The sequence below is a fragment of the Sarcophilus harrisii genome, chromosome 1 (assembly GCF_902635505.1).
Source record: "Sarcophilus harrisii chromosome 1, mSarHar1.11, whole genome shotgun sequence".
In the NCBI taxonomy this organism is placed as follows: Eukaryota; Metazoa; Chordata; class Mammalia; order Dasyuromorphia; family Dasyuridae; genus Sarcophilus; species Sarcophilus harrisii.
In genome coordinates this window covers 572057454-572070886 of record NC_045426.1, presented here as the reverse complement: position 1 = coordinate 572070886, position 13433 = coordinate 572057454, and the positions used below count along the sequence as shown (strand labels likewise).

Here is a 13433-nt window from a genome sequence, read left to right as displayed (position 1 = left end):
TATCTCTTATCTTCATAGGTTCTGTCTCATAGTTAAATAAGTAGCAATTTAAAGAGTTCATGCTGAATAAGGGCCACAAACATATTTTGGGTTTTTGCTTATTTTTGTTAGTTGAAGAAAAAATAAATAAAACTAGTGAATGTAGTTGACCTGGCCAAAGAAATCTGTGGCATTTTAATTCACATTACTTGTGTGCTTGCTACATTCTTAAAAAAAAAAAAAAAAAATTGTTACTCCTGTTGCATAAGGCATGCCTGTATTTAAGTAAACCCTTTTATGAGCATTGCTGAATGTTTTTAACTTTCTTGGGGAATAGCTGTTACAGTTAAATAGTGGCAGCATCAGTGCTGATTTTGGAGGCCAAGGGACCTGAGTTTAGAATATTGCACTGTCACTATGTCTGTGACCTTGGCAAATCAAGAGCCTTAGTTCTTTTGTAAAAGGAAAGATTTGACCCCTAAGGTCACTAGCAGCTCTCTAAATCTATGAACTTGTGATTTTCTAAATCCCAAGGCTGTGAAAGAATTTGGATAGCCTCTTTAAAGCTGCCATCTGTGTATAAATTTCTATGAATTAAAATAGAAAGCAGCTACAACTATTACCCAAAGAATTACTTAAATCAAATGTAAGGTTGGAAGGCTTATGTTTTAATCCCTTTACTGAAACAGGTAAAGTATAAAGAATTGTCTTGAGTATCAACACTACAATTCATACCTCTTTAGAAACCCTCTTTTAAGGATCTAAGAGGGAATGCTTTTGTGTCCACTTAATTGTCACCTTTGCTTTAGGCTTTGCAAAGGATTAATTAATAAAGTAGGCTTTTTGGAAAAAAAAATTAACCTAAAATATTTTTTAAATGCTCCCTTGTATGAAAAGGTGGGTAATAATTGTTTTAGAAAGACAGCATTTATCTGATGCTATTTTTTTTTTTAATGGCTTAGTGTTTTCATGCATAGAGTGAGTGCTTCAGACTGGATGTGATATGCATTTTTTTTTCCTTTGTTGTTGTCAATAGAAAAGATTGATCTCTGGGCTGGTGAACATAATATCTGTCCCAGTCAGAAAAGGAGAGGAAATTAGCAGAACGGTTGGTGGAGAATGATATCTGTCAAAAGAAACACTTGGAGAGCACTGAGTTTAGTAATAGGTGACTGCCGGAAAAAAGGGAACTTTGAATTTTGTCAAGGTAAGGAACAGACAAATATTTTGATTTTGCAATTTACACACATCTCAGAAAGTTATTTTCTACTTTCTTTTCCCCATAAACCATAAAGTTTTTTTTTCTTCTATATTTTGCCCCTTCTTCCTCCCCTCCCCCTTTATTGCCTTACTGATACTTTAAATTCATAGTTTGGTTGCCACATTTTTTTTCTGTAGTATTTAACTTTAGTAAATAGTGCTTGTGGGGTGGGGTTTTTATAAAGGGCTGGGCTGTGTATTCTCTAGTGTATCTGTATTCTAGTAGGACCTGTGATAGCTTGGGTCTGAAGATCTCAAATGATCAAGTACCAGTTTTTCTTTCTATTTTTCTGTTGGAGTGTTTCTTGCCATGTTTCATAATACATCTGCTATGAGCTAAACAACACTTGAGTTGAGTAAAAGCTATGCCATGATTTCTGTGTTTATTGTAACTAGTAGATGGTGTTTTCTCAGTTTGTTGTCTAAATAGGGGAAAAACAAAGTGGTTTTCCATTTTAAAAATGTTTTTATTTTCTCAAAATGAACTGGATATTTTTATATGCATGGGTGAATGTCATGCATAAAATTCTCCTAGGAACTATAAAAGGTCCATATACAACCTACAATAGCCTGGGCAACTACTTTCATATTAACCACTGTAAATAGAAACAAAGGCAAAAGATACATGACAAGAAGCTTCTTTAAAGGTTTTTTTGTGTTTAAAAACAAAGTGGGTCCACAGAACTAAGGGACAGATTCTAGAAGGCTCAATATTAGAACTCCTTTCCAGGTGTAAAGAATATGAGCTTGCATAGAATGCATCAAGAGAAGAAGAGTGAGTGGAGGGAACTTGTATTTGGGCAGTTTAGAGTGATCACAAAGCATTGTGGGGGAGAGTAAGTACATCTTGGTTGGTGTTTATCACTACTAAGCAGGAAAGGGATGTGTAATGCATAACTAAGCAAGTTGAGAAGAAAAGGTACAAGGAAAGTGCCATTGACTCCATTGCTCTTTGAAAAATACTGTAGGGAATAGTGTTTTCCCCCTTTGCTACCAATGGTATTTTGACTTGATTGTTTTAGACACATCTCTTTTTTTCCTATTTTGCAATTTGTTTTTGTTCTATAGGAACATGAGTGGTTTGGTGGGAGGGAATTGGTTTGGGGTGCTGTTGAATCTCTTTGGAGAAAAAATGAACTAATTATTCTGATGTTAGTCTTTGGAGGGTATCCCTTTATTCTGTCACACAAATGTGCACATCACTTACCTTCTGGTCTTTGTGATCAGTTAGATAAAATTTGTGGTTCGTTTTTTTTTTTTTTTTTTTTTTTTTTTAATTGGACTATATATAGTTTTGCTATTAGATTTTTAGTCTTCAAGTTCTAAGAGAAAGGAGTTTGGGAAGTAGGAGGGTGTGGAAAGAACATTAATCTGGGATTCTAAGCATTCAGGCTCTTTTTTTTTTCCTTATTATTTATGTGATCAGATTATTTAAGCTTTAGTTTTTCATCTGCAAAATGGAAATCATATTATTGGGATAATCAATTAGGAGAAAGAACTTTTGTAAAGTTGTTAATATAAATAAATAAGAACCATTATAATTAAGAAAAAAGAGACCACAAAAATTTATTTTTTTAAGGGAAAGAAAAGGGAATCACTAGTGATTATTTACCTAAGTTCTACTACAGGAAGAGCTCTGTGAATACTAAATGTATATCTCATATTTTCTTTTTTTCTTCTTCTGTAACCTCCCAGGGCAGCACTTATTTATGTGCGAAAATACATCCAAGGTGTTAATTAAAAATTAAAAAAGAAAGGCTGTAACAGATGCATAAGTACACCTTGGATAAATGTGTTGTAGTTCTAGAGAGCCATCCTCATTGCCCTCTCCTCCTCCCTTACCCCCTCCCCATCAATATCACCGCTTCATCTGCTCATGTGGTGCACACCTGTGGCCTGTTGGCAGTGAACTTGATTGCAGCATGGGAGATCTGTAATGAAAAGCAAAGATGGATGACAAGAACAGACATCATAATACACGTGGGTTATTTGGTATATTATGCAAATATTGAATTCCCAGTTCCATTTTCCCCCCCCAAGGCATCATATATTGATCTCATCTCATTCTCTTCCTCTCCTCCTCTCTCTGCCAATGATACAGGAGTGAGAGTGGGAGGGTAATAATCATATCATTAATTCAATTTAAGAATTTCTTCAAAATATCTAAAATATTTATTCTCCTTTCATTTACAGTGATAATTTATAAAAGCAAGAATCTCTCTCCCTTTTTCTCTTTCTCTTTCCCTCTCTCCCTCCCTCTTTCTCCTCCCCCTCCCCCTCTTTGCTTTCTCCTTTCCACTTTTCAGGATTTAGATTTGTAAAACAAATCCATAATTCAAACCTACAGACTCCTTAAACCCTCCACTTTATCAAATTCTCTTATTCAAGCAGTCAGCAAACATTAAACATCTAATATATGACAGTTAATGGGTTAAGTTCTGGGGGCACAAAGAGGCCCCCAAATAGCCCCTGCTCTGAAGGAGCTCACAGGCTAATGGGGTAGGCAACATACAAATAATTGTATATAAATAAAATATACACAAAATAAATTGAGGATAATTTTAGAGGGAAAGCACAAGATTAAAAGGGATTGGGACTATAATTTGGCAGCAGGAAAAGTGAAGAGCTCTAGTCAAGTTTATCTAGGATGAAAAAGTTGAGCTTTTAGTTAGATATCCAGTTCCTGTGTATTGTGGTGGAATGGAATATAGGAAACTTCGTGTAGTCATAAACCAGCTACACTCAAACCTTGATGTAATTGAACCTAGAGGATGCAAGTTTCTTGCTGTCATTAGAGAACAGCGGTTTTTGTTTTTGTTTTAGTTCTGGTAGAAGAACCTGTATAGCCAGGCTGATTTAGAATATGTTTGAGTGTGACCATTCTGTTGAGCTTCCTTTTGGAGCCAATAGGAAATACTTGGCCAGAATCCAGTTTTTGGACTCCAAAGAAAAGAAAGCCCATAATTTACACAAAACATGGAAAGAGTAGCAGAGGAGGAAAAACTCATAGGGGGAAAAATAGGTTTTTAGCCTATTGTCTCAAAATCACACGTATGTATATGCACAATATCCCTCCTGTAGTATTCATATATTATTCATCTGCATGCACAGTGTATGTTTCAAGTTAGATATAATAATAATAAAAAAATGACATTTGGGTAACTTCAGATGATTAGGCAGTTCTCCCACAAATATTGATTTCCGTATTAAGGATCGAAGAAAGGTGATTTTCCTCAAGCAAAAGTTCTCTTTTCAGAGAGATTTTGAGTTTTCATATTTTCTTGGTTATATCCTAGGCCTCTGGTAGCATTAATGGGCTTTACCCCACATGGAGCTTTGAGCTCCTTGTACCGCTGCACACTGATCCCAGGTCAGTGTGATGCGTGAAATCAATTTATTTGAATCTCTTTGCCTCTATAGGAATTTGGCAGTCCGCCAGTTGTTTTCATTTAATGTTCTTTGTGTTGAACACAGACAAGCAGGCAGGCTTTTGTATTCCTCTCTCTTTGGGTCTCTGTCTCTCTTTCAGCCAATATTTTACTCTATGGATTTTTAGATGAAGAAGGAATATATTATTTATAGGTTTCTAATCATTGCTTTTAAGTGTGATATTTTTTTTTAAAGCTCCTACTAATTCTTTGACCTGGATACAGACATTTCTGTGCTTTAGGGTGAATCTTAAGAAACTTATTACAAAAGGCATTTTGGGAATTTAGTTAATGACCATAAGGTTTCTGAAAGAGAATAAAATAGAGCATATCAATTTTTAATTACACAAAATATTTTCATTCTAAAAACTGAAAATAGCCAGTCTTATGTATTCTGTTTTTAAAGTAAGGATTTTGAAATTAGTAATAAAGTCTGTTCATTGTGACCAAATTGCGCTTTTTTTTTTTTTTAAAAAGAGCATTTTTAGGGGAAAGGGTAGTGTTGTGGTATTTAGGATGAAAAGATGGTGTGGGAAAATAGTTAAGAGGGGATCATGGTATCCTAGCTATAGAACTAGAAGGGACTTTAAAGGCTTCATTTCACAGGTGAGAACTGAGACTTTGAAAAGTTAAATGATTTTCCCAGGATCACAACTTAGGTCTAAAGTCGAACAGGCCTGCTGCCTTGTAGGCAGGAAAACCTGGCTTTATGATTTTGGGCAAGTCCTCCTGATTCTTGAGTTGTAGAAAGAATTACAAGATGTAAAAGGAAATTTCCATACCTAGAGCTTTCTGGTACTGATGAAATCCTAGGTTTGGATCAAAGAAATAAATATCAATATTAATAATAATTAATATTAACAATAACTGAGGGTTATTTTTAAGTCTTGTGAAAACTTTTCCAGATCACAGAGGAACTGTTTTTCTCATCTTGATCAAGTTGTGAATTTTAAACATATTGGTTGTACCATTTATAAGCTATCATTTGTTTATCTATAAATTATCTATACATAGAGATATCTATCTCTATGTATGATATGTGTAGGTATATATAGCTTGGCAGCAAAAGTCCATCACTACTAATCTCTAAAATAGAAAAGTAAAAGAAATTAACATCTGCTTAGATTCCCATAAGTACATTTTCTTTTTTTCTCCCCCACAACCTTTCAAATATTTATTTATTCACATTTTTACATTCTTTTTAAAATAATGGCTTTTTATTTTTTAAAATGCAAAGTTTTCGACATTCACTTTTGCAAAATGTTGTGTTCCAGATTTTCCACTCCCTTCCCACCTCCTCCTTTCCCTAGACAGTAAGTAATCGAATATAGCTTAAACGTGCAATTCTTCTAAACATATTTCCACATTTATCATGCTGCACAAGAAAAATCATATCAAAAAGGGAAAAAAATGAGGGAGGAAAAGACCCAAGCAAATCAACAACAAAAAAAGGTCAAAATACTATGCTGTGATCCACATTCAATCTCCATAGTCCTCTCTCTGAGTGTGGATGATTCTTTCCATGACAAGTCTATTGGACATAATCTTGTTGCTGTAGTACCCTTTCTTTTAAGTTAAATAGCTTTATCTATCCACTTACCTGTTGTTCAATCAGTCACACTTGACTCAACATGACCCCATTTGGGATTTTCTTGGCAAAGACACTAGTGTGGTCTGCCATTTCCTTCACCACTCTCCATGTTTTTTATATATATGTTTTACGATTTTATGCACATATGTATATGTGTGTGTGTGTGTGTGTGTGTGTGTGTGTGTGTGTATTACATATAGATATAGAGAGATTAAGGGACTTGCCCACAATCATGGGACTAATAATTGTGTGAGCTAGGAATTGAATTTAGGTGTTCCTTCCTCCCAGGTTCAACAGACTTTGTTGTCTTGGTAGGTACACACATCTCACTTCCCCTCATACACATACACAGATATACATATATGTATGGAGATAAATATGAATGTATACTCACCCATATATATATATATATATATGTGTATATATATATATATATATATATATATATATATATATGTTATATCTAGGTAGATAGATATCTCTTATTTAGAAAAAAGGTACTGATAGGAATCTGGACAGATGTTAATTTCTTTTGCTTTTCAATTTTGGGGGCTATTAGTTAGTGATAAGGGCATCTGACTTGAGTCTAGAAGGCTTGAGTTCAAATGTGGCTGACACTTACTGGCTGTGTGACTCTAGGCAAGTCACTTATCCACTTTTGCCTTAATCCTCTGGGGAAGAAAGTGGCAAACCACTCCAGTATCTTTGCCAAGAAAACCCCAAATGTGCTTACTAAGAGTCGGGACATGACTAAAGCGATTGAAAAACAACATTCATGATGAATTTTTTGCTGCCAAGAAGTCACTTTTTTCCTCCCTTGTATTTTCTTTAATATATTTATACTGGTCTGTAAGATTGGCTGCCATTCTGGGGAGGATTTATGTCAGAGGTCAGTATTAGGAGGGAGAGAATGAAGAGAAGGGAGGGGAGAAGGAGAGAAGAGTAGAATGCTTGTTGCTCCAGGCAGTTCTAGAGGAAGTTGATAGTCAGAAAATCCTGGAGCCTCTGCTAGTGGGGTCAGACTCATACACAGCAGTCCTGCTTCCTTGTTTAATTACCTGAAGAGCAAAACATCCAGTCTGAGCCTATGTGAGAACTCAGTATCTCTAGTAAGCAGTGTGGTGCTCTGACATCCTGCATGGCCAGCCCTGTCTGTCCACACACGTCAGGTCTGGTTCCTGACAGCAGGCTATCTCTGCAGGGCCTGGGTTCCTTTCATTCACAAGGCATTGTGTGGAAGAGGGTTTGGTCAGGAATTTGAGGTTCTTGCCAGCACTGTTCTCTGGTCTCCCAGTCTGGACTACGTTGACAGAAAAGCTTGATATATATATATAAAATTTAGAAAACAGATATATATATATATATGTGTGTGTGTGTGTGTGTGTGTGTTAAACAGATTTATACACACAGACACACACACACACACACCCTCCTTCCCCCCATTTTAACACTTTTAAGTATTCTCTCCTAAAATTCTGGCATTGGTATATAACACTCTGTATACCAACAACAACAAACATTGACTATTGGATTTCTGATGTTGGTTTGCTGTGCTTTCTATTTCCTTGTTCATTTAATATAATTTAGCTCGTAGATTGGGGATGGTTCAGTGTTAACTATACTATCTAAAACACAAAATAAAATTTTTAAAGCTTGTAAATATAGTTGATTTCATTTTAAATGAGGGCTTTCCCCAAAACAAACTTCTTATAGAGTTATGTTTAAAAATTAAGTATTCCCTTAGATTTTGAATGTGGTTATTGACTTTTTCTATTAGGTATTCATAATAACTTTTATTTCATTAGAAAGGGATCAGGGAGGGATCTCTAAGAATGTAAGAGATATGTAGCCATTTTGAAGACTTATGGCAGCTGTTAAGAGAAATGTTTGAGGAAGGTTGTATCAAAATATCTTTTACAGGGATCTAGTGAATATGAGTGGATTTTCTTTCTTTTTTTTAAAGCAAGCTGAAATTCTCCAGGTCCTTTATTTTGCTGTGTGGGTAGATGTGGAAGATAAGGAGATGGAAGGTTGAAATTATGGCTACATGTGATTGATTTACTTTTTCCAACTTTATTAGAAAGGGTACATTTATAATTCTGGTTAATGCTAATAGAAGTTGTGCATATGTAATGGGATATATTTATGCTTTCCATGTTATATAGCTATAGCTTGGAAGAATTAATGCAGCCATTTGAAAGAGCTTATCTAAGAAATTTGTAAGGGTTATATGAAAATGGCATTTCCCCCATATTACATTTATAGGATTATTGCAGATATTTAGTGCATTTCTTTACTTGACTGGCAAAAAATATGTATGATCATTTATTTAAACAAGTGGAGGGAGAGTCATGTGATAAAATTGATATCACCATGATCTATTAGGCTGAAGCATAATGTAGTTTTGCCATAAGTGTTATACATATGCCTGAGGATATACATGTTTGTTTATGTCTCAGCCTGCTGAATTCCTTTGGATTATTTTTCTTTTTAACATCAGTGTAAATATGAAAAGGGGGGAAGAAAACCCATGAACAATTTATATTAAGCCTCTTGTCAATGTTTCTAGCATTCTCCCGCTAGTACATTTTAAGCTAGTCTTGGTCTTGGTCTTTGAATCCAGATAGCATTTCCCCAAAATGGACATTATTAACACCATTTATAGCATTAGACTTTGGCAGTGAATACAACTAATGTAAGAAGATCAGAGGACTTTGAAAAGTGAATAGGATGAATGTGGATTGAAGGAAAGGGGGAAAAGTAGAAAAGGGTAGAAATGAACAAAGGAAAGAAGATGGCATCTAGCACCTACTAGGTGGTCAGATACATGTTAAATGAACAAATGAATAAATAAATGAACAAAATGGCAAGGGCTCAAAAAATGGAGATAAGGAAGGAGGAAGGGAGGGCAGGAAAAAAGAAAGGATCCAGAAGGGAGTAGAACAAAGAAACTACATCCTATCAGTAACAACAGATTTGTTCCAATTATAAATAGGACACAAGATATGGGGAAACACCTGAGAAACTAATTTAGCTACCCGGATGTTGTGAGAGAAGCATCATGTTGTCTTCATCCCCTGACTAAAGATGATAATAATACACAAATTTAGAGTATTAAGTTTTCATTCTGTAGTTCAGCTGTAGATGTGGAATAGTTTTTAAACACCTCAATTAAAAACGATAGCTCACAAATAACTTTTTTTTTTTTTTATAGTAGCAGTATTCCCATTTTACAGATGAGAGAAATGAGCCTCAGAGTTTAAAGGACTTAACTGAGGCGACTCCACTATAACAGAGTAGGAGGTAGCACTGCATCCCAGGCCTCCAACCAAAGGCCACTGCCTTTTGATTCTGGTACCCTTGAAATAAATCCACCAAGATGAGGACAATAAATTAAGATGTATACCTTTTAATCTCATTACCTGGTGTTCTAAGAGATTTGTTATTGTAATATTGCATTTCATTTTATTTTGTATCTCTTCTGAATCAAGGTATATCTAACATCTAGAATAATACCAGGGTTAAATCACAGTGCTAGGTATGATTTGGATAAATTAAGCTTTTTTGTAATGAGATTTCTAATTGTACAAAAAAAATCCAGTGGAACTCAAAACTTTATTTTAGTGAATTTAGAATTTGTACGTCAGTGTGGCTCATTATTGTGTGGATTGTGTTAATTTGTAAAATGCAGTGAGCAAAAGGGAGTTTGTTAAAGGAAAATAAACCTTCAAAAGAATAATGCGATCAAGAAATGCAGGGATTTGTATTGCTGTGTATTTGCTCCACCTGGTGGATTTTGTTGAAAGTGTTTTAATCCATGTTAATGATAAAGAGACTAGCAATTCTAAACTGTATAGAGACAGATGAAACTTTCATTTCTTTACTTCCAGGGACTATAATTCTAGATTAATCAAAAAACAAACAAGAAACCAACAACCCCCATTTATACATCTTTTGTCTATCTTTTCTTTGAATGAAATTTTTAGGAAGGCTATTATATAAGAATAAAAATCATACTTTATTTTCAAATGTATCTAAAGTTCCATGAAATAATAAGTTCTCTGATTGTTTGACTTTTAGGCTAGCCAGTGAATGAAATCAGCTGTTGAGGCTATCTTTTTGGTATACAGACAATAATTGGTGTCAACTTATAATAAACTACATTTCTAGGGGGGGATGGGATAATAAAATGTGTGATGCATTTGTGCTTCTGTACATGGGTAAAGTCTACTATTTACTGAGCTTATAAAGATGGCTTTCTTTGGAAATCTTAAGGACTCAGTACCACTTTGATCATCTCATTGTTTTCCGGATTTTCCTTTTGCCTTCTTTAGACTGTTACAACTCTGTAACAGAAGGTGAAGTTTTGAAAACAGTGTCTCCATATGCAAGGGATTTGGAGACCTTTTTATTGTCTTTAAAATTGTCATTCATAGTCCTCATTAGCATTTATTGTTGCAAGCGTACAAGCAGAAAATGTGAAATTGGTATGTCCTGAATAGCCCCACAGAGCTCTGGAGCCCTCCAATTTCGCCTGCAGTGTGGTGTGGGGTGGGCTTTGAGAGAAAGCTGTCCAGATGGCAGCCAGCTCAGAGCAGGGCTGCCGGTTTTTGTCTCTGGTGCTGAGAGGAGGGAAAGTTCATTGGAGCATACGCCATCACCCCTGCGTTTTAACAAAAACTAACTGGCCAGCAGTAAGAATGGGGAGGTGGGGACAGGGAAACAAAGGTTTTCTAGAGAATGCTACAGTCTCTTTCAAATGAATAAAATATGGGTAGTTACTGATTCTCTCATATTAACTTAATGGAGATTGGCCTGAAAAAATAGAACAAAAATTAAATATACAAATGATAGATTGTGAATAGAGTCTCATATATATATATATATATATATATATATATATATATATATATATACACATACTATAAGATGAAGTTTAACTTTTATATGGGTGCAGAGGGAGAATTTGGAGAAGGGGAGGCATTTAATAAAGAGAAGATTCTGCAAAAGAGTTTGATAGTAAACCCCTAGATAAATAAGACATTTAAAATCTCCAGGCACTTTCATCTTTCTTTAGTTATTTTAAAACGTGGTTTTGGTTTAACAATATGATGAGATTTAAAGTGCCTATTGAGAGGCTGTAGTTTATCCTGGAGATGCAACTTTCTGCTTTCCTTTTAACAAGCCTTCTCCAAACATCAGCCTTCCCAAACTTCAGGATATTGAGTAGTGACAAACAGAAATATAGTTGGTAAAATGAGCCATTTTGAATAGTTTGCCACCAAGACAATTAAAAAAAAAAAAAGAAATTCCAGGAACTGTGAATATAGATTAACACTTTCAATAAATGTTATTTCACAAATCCTGAAAAGTTTAATTTTTGAAAAAATGATAAAGGATGCCAAACTTTTTAAAGAATGAAAAAAAAATAGTTATAGCACTTGAAACAATTGCTTGTATGCTTACATTAATATTATTTTTAAAAAAGAAACTAAAAAACCCATATAGACTATTTGGAATATCAGCTTAGCTGTTTGAGGGTTTAATTCCTATGTCTTCCAATTTCAATTTGAGGGCACATTATTTACTCATTTTTGATGAGGGAGAGAGGGGTTAACATTCCAGATGTACTGGAAACTTGAAGCTTTTAGTTTCATAGAAGTGATAGGTAAGCCTAAGGGTCATGACTCCTGACTCAGCCACTTTCTCTGGAAGAGTAGGCTTCCTTTTTATACATACAGACTTGTTCTCCACAGGATACCTTATTGTCAAGGATTTGGGCCAGTCTAGTAGAAATGACCCCGTAGAACAGAGCTATGTGATTTCTCTGTTGTCTGGTAGGTCTCACCTATTAAGAAAAGCTTTCTCTATCCCAGTCTGTTTCCTCTTAAATTGATTTCTTCTTTTACTTGTACTTTGGTCTTCTTGGACTTCCCTAAATAACCCTTAGCCTCCGTAGTAGTGTTTATATACTCTCCAAATACTTGAGATAGTTATCTTGCTTCCTGTTCTTTGTCATGTAACTAAGGTCCTTGTGAGCAGTTGAGAAGCCACAGAACCTTGTTGAACAGATAGATAGATACCTGAGGAAATAAGTTAAGGAAAATAATATGATTATGATCTTTTAGTTTACACCAGACTTATATGGAAATAATTTATAACTAAAATGTTCCCATAGAATACTTTAGTTTTTAATGGACTTTAAATTAAAAAAAAAAAAAGATTTTATCTGTATTCCTTGACTTCACTCTGGGTTAATATTCTTTGATTTCTGTTAACTTACATATAGGTCATTTTGTTTTGTCCTCTGGATAAGGTATAACTGGATTTATTTCTGTTGCCAGGAATCAATATATTATCCAGTTTCCTAAGTACACTTTTAGATGTCTTTCAGGAGTAGAAACAAATTAACATACATTTTTATTAGGTGCTGTATCTATTTAATTGACTGTCAAACTGATGGGAAGTTAGGAAGCCATCCAGAGAAGAGGTCCATCTTCCTAACCCAATGTGTGAGTACACATTAGGTGGGTTTGCCCTGTCAGTGGATGCCTTAAGAAAACACTAATAGTTTCCAGCTGGGTGGAAAATCACAACCTTTGGGGTCTGACAAAACTAGCAGATTTGAATTTGAAAGCAGAGCTAATGCTTCCATTTTATTTTTTACCACTCGCCCATAAATGATTATTTTCCAATATGTCAGCCTCATTTGGTGGCCAGTGGTCTGAAAGTGAAAGTGGAACAAGCAAGCGGAGAAATCTGGACATTAGTGAGTCCGCCCATTCAAGCTGGTGTGCCACTTTGTGGAAGGGTCTACCCTAAGATCAGGGGGGTCCTAATGACCATTCATCAATGCTCGTTGACTGATCATTGAGTGCCTTCTCATTCAGTTTATCAAGTCTTGCACATAAAAAGTCAGAATAAGCCTTATTCAGCTTTGTTAAAGCCAACTAGGAGTAAAATGCTCCATTTGAACCCATTTTGCCCTTGTTTTTTCACTTTGTTAATGCAGCCTTGCTTAAATGAGTGCCTTTATTGGGTCGGTTAGAATATCTGAAACTATTAATTCTCTTGTATTGAATAGCTGGTGGCAGGCCAGAGCAGATGGGGTAGAAAAGTATTTGGTTGGGTGTATTGCTTTCAATTAGGATCAATGAGGTTTCAGCTCCTTTGAA

General features: G+C 35.1%; 1 protein-coding gene across 7 annotated transcripts in view; it reads left to right on the top strand.

Annotated features, from left to right (window-relative positions):
* RUNX1T1 (RUNX1 partner transcriptional co-repressor 1) overlaps positions 1–13433 on the top strand; it is a 172122-nt gene that overhangs the window by 32666 nt on the left and 126023 nt on the right. For 4 of the 7 annotated variants that reach the window (XM_031946974.1, XM_031946975.1, XM_012541702.2 and 1 more), the window contains one exon: positions 1016–1186. The exons of the other annotated variants lie outside the window; for them this stretch is intronic. In XM_031946974.1, the coding sequence (XP_031802834.1) occupies positions 1099–1186 (88 nt within the window). In that variant the 5' untranslated portion in view covers positions 1016–1098. The remainder of the gene's footprint in view (positions 1–1015; positions 1187–13433) is intronic. 7 annotated transcript variants of the gene reach the window in all.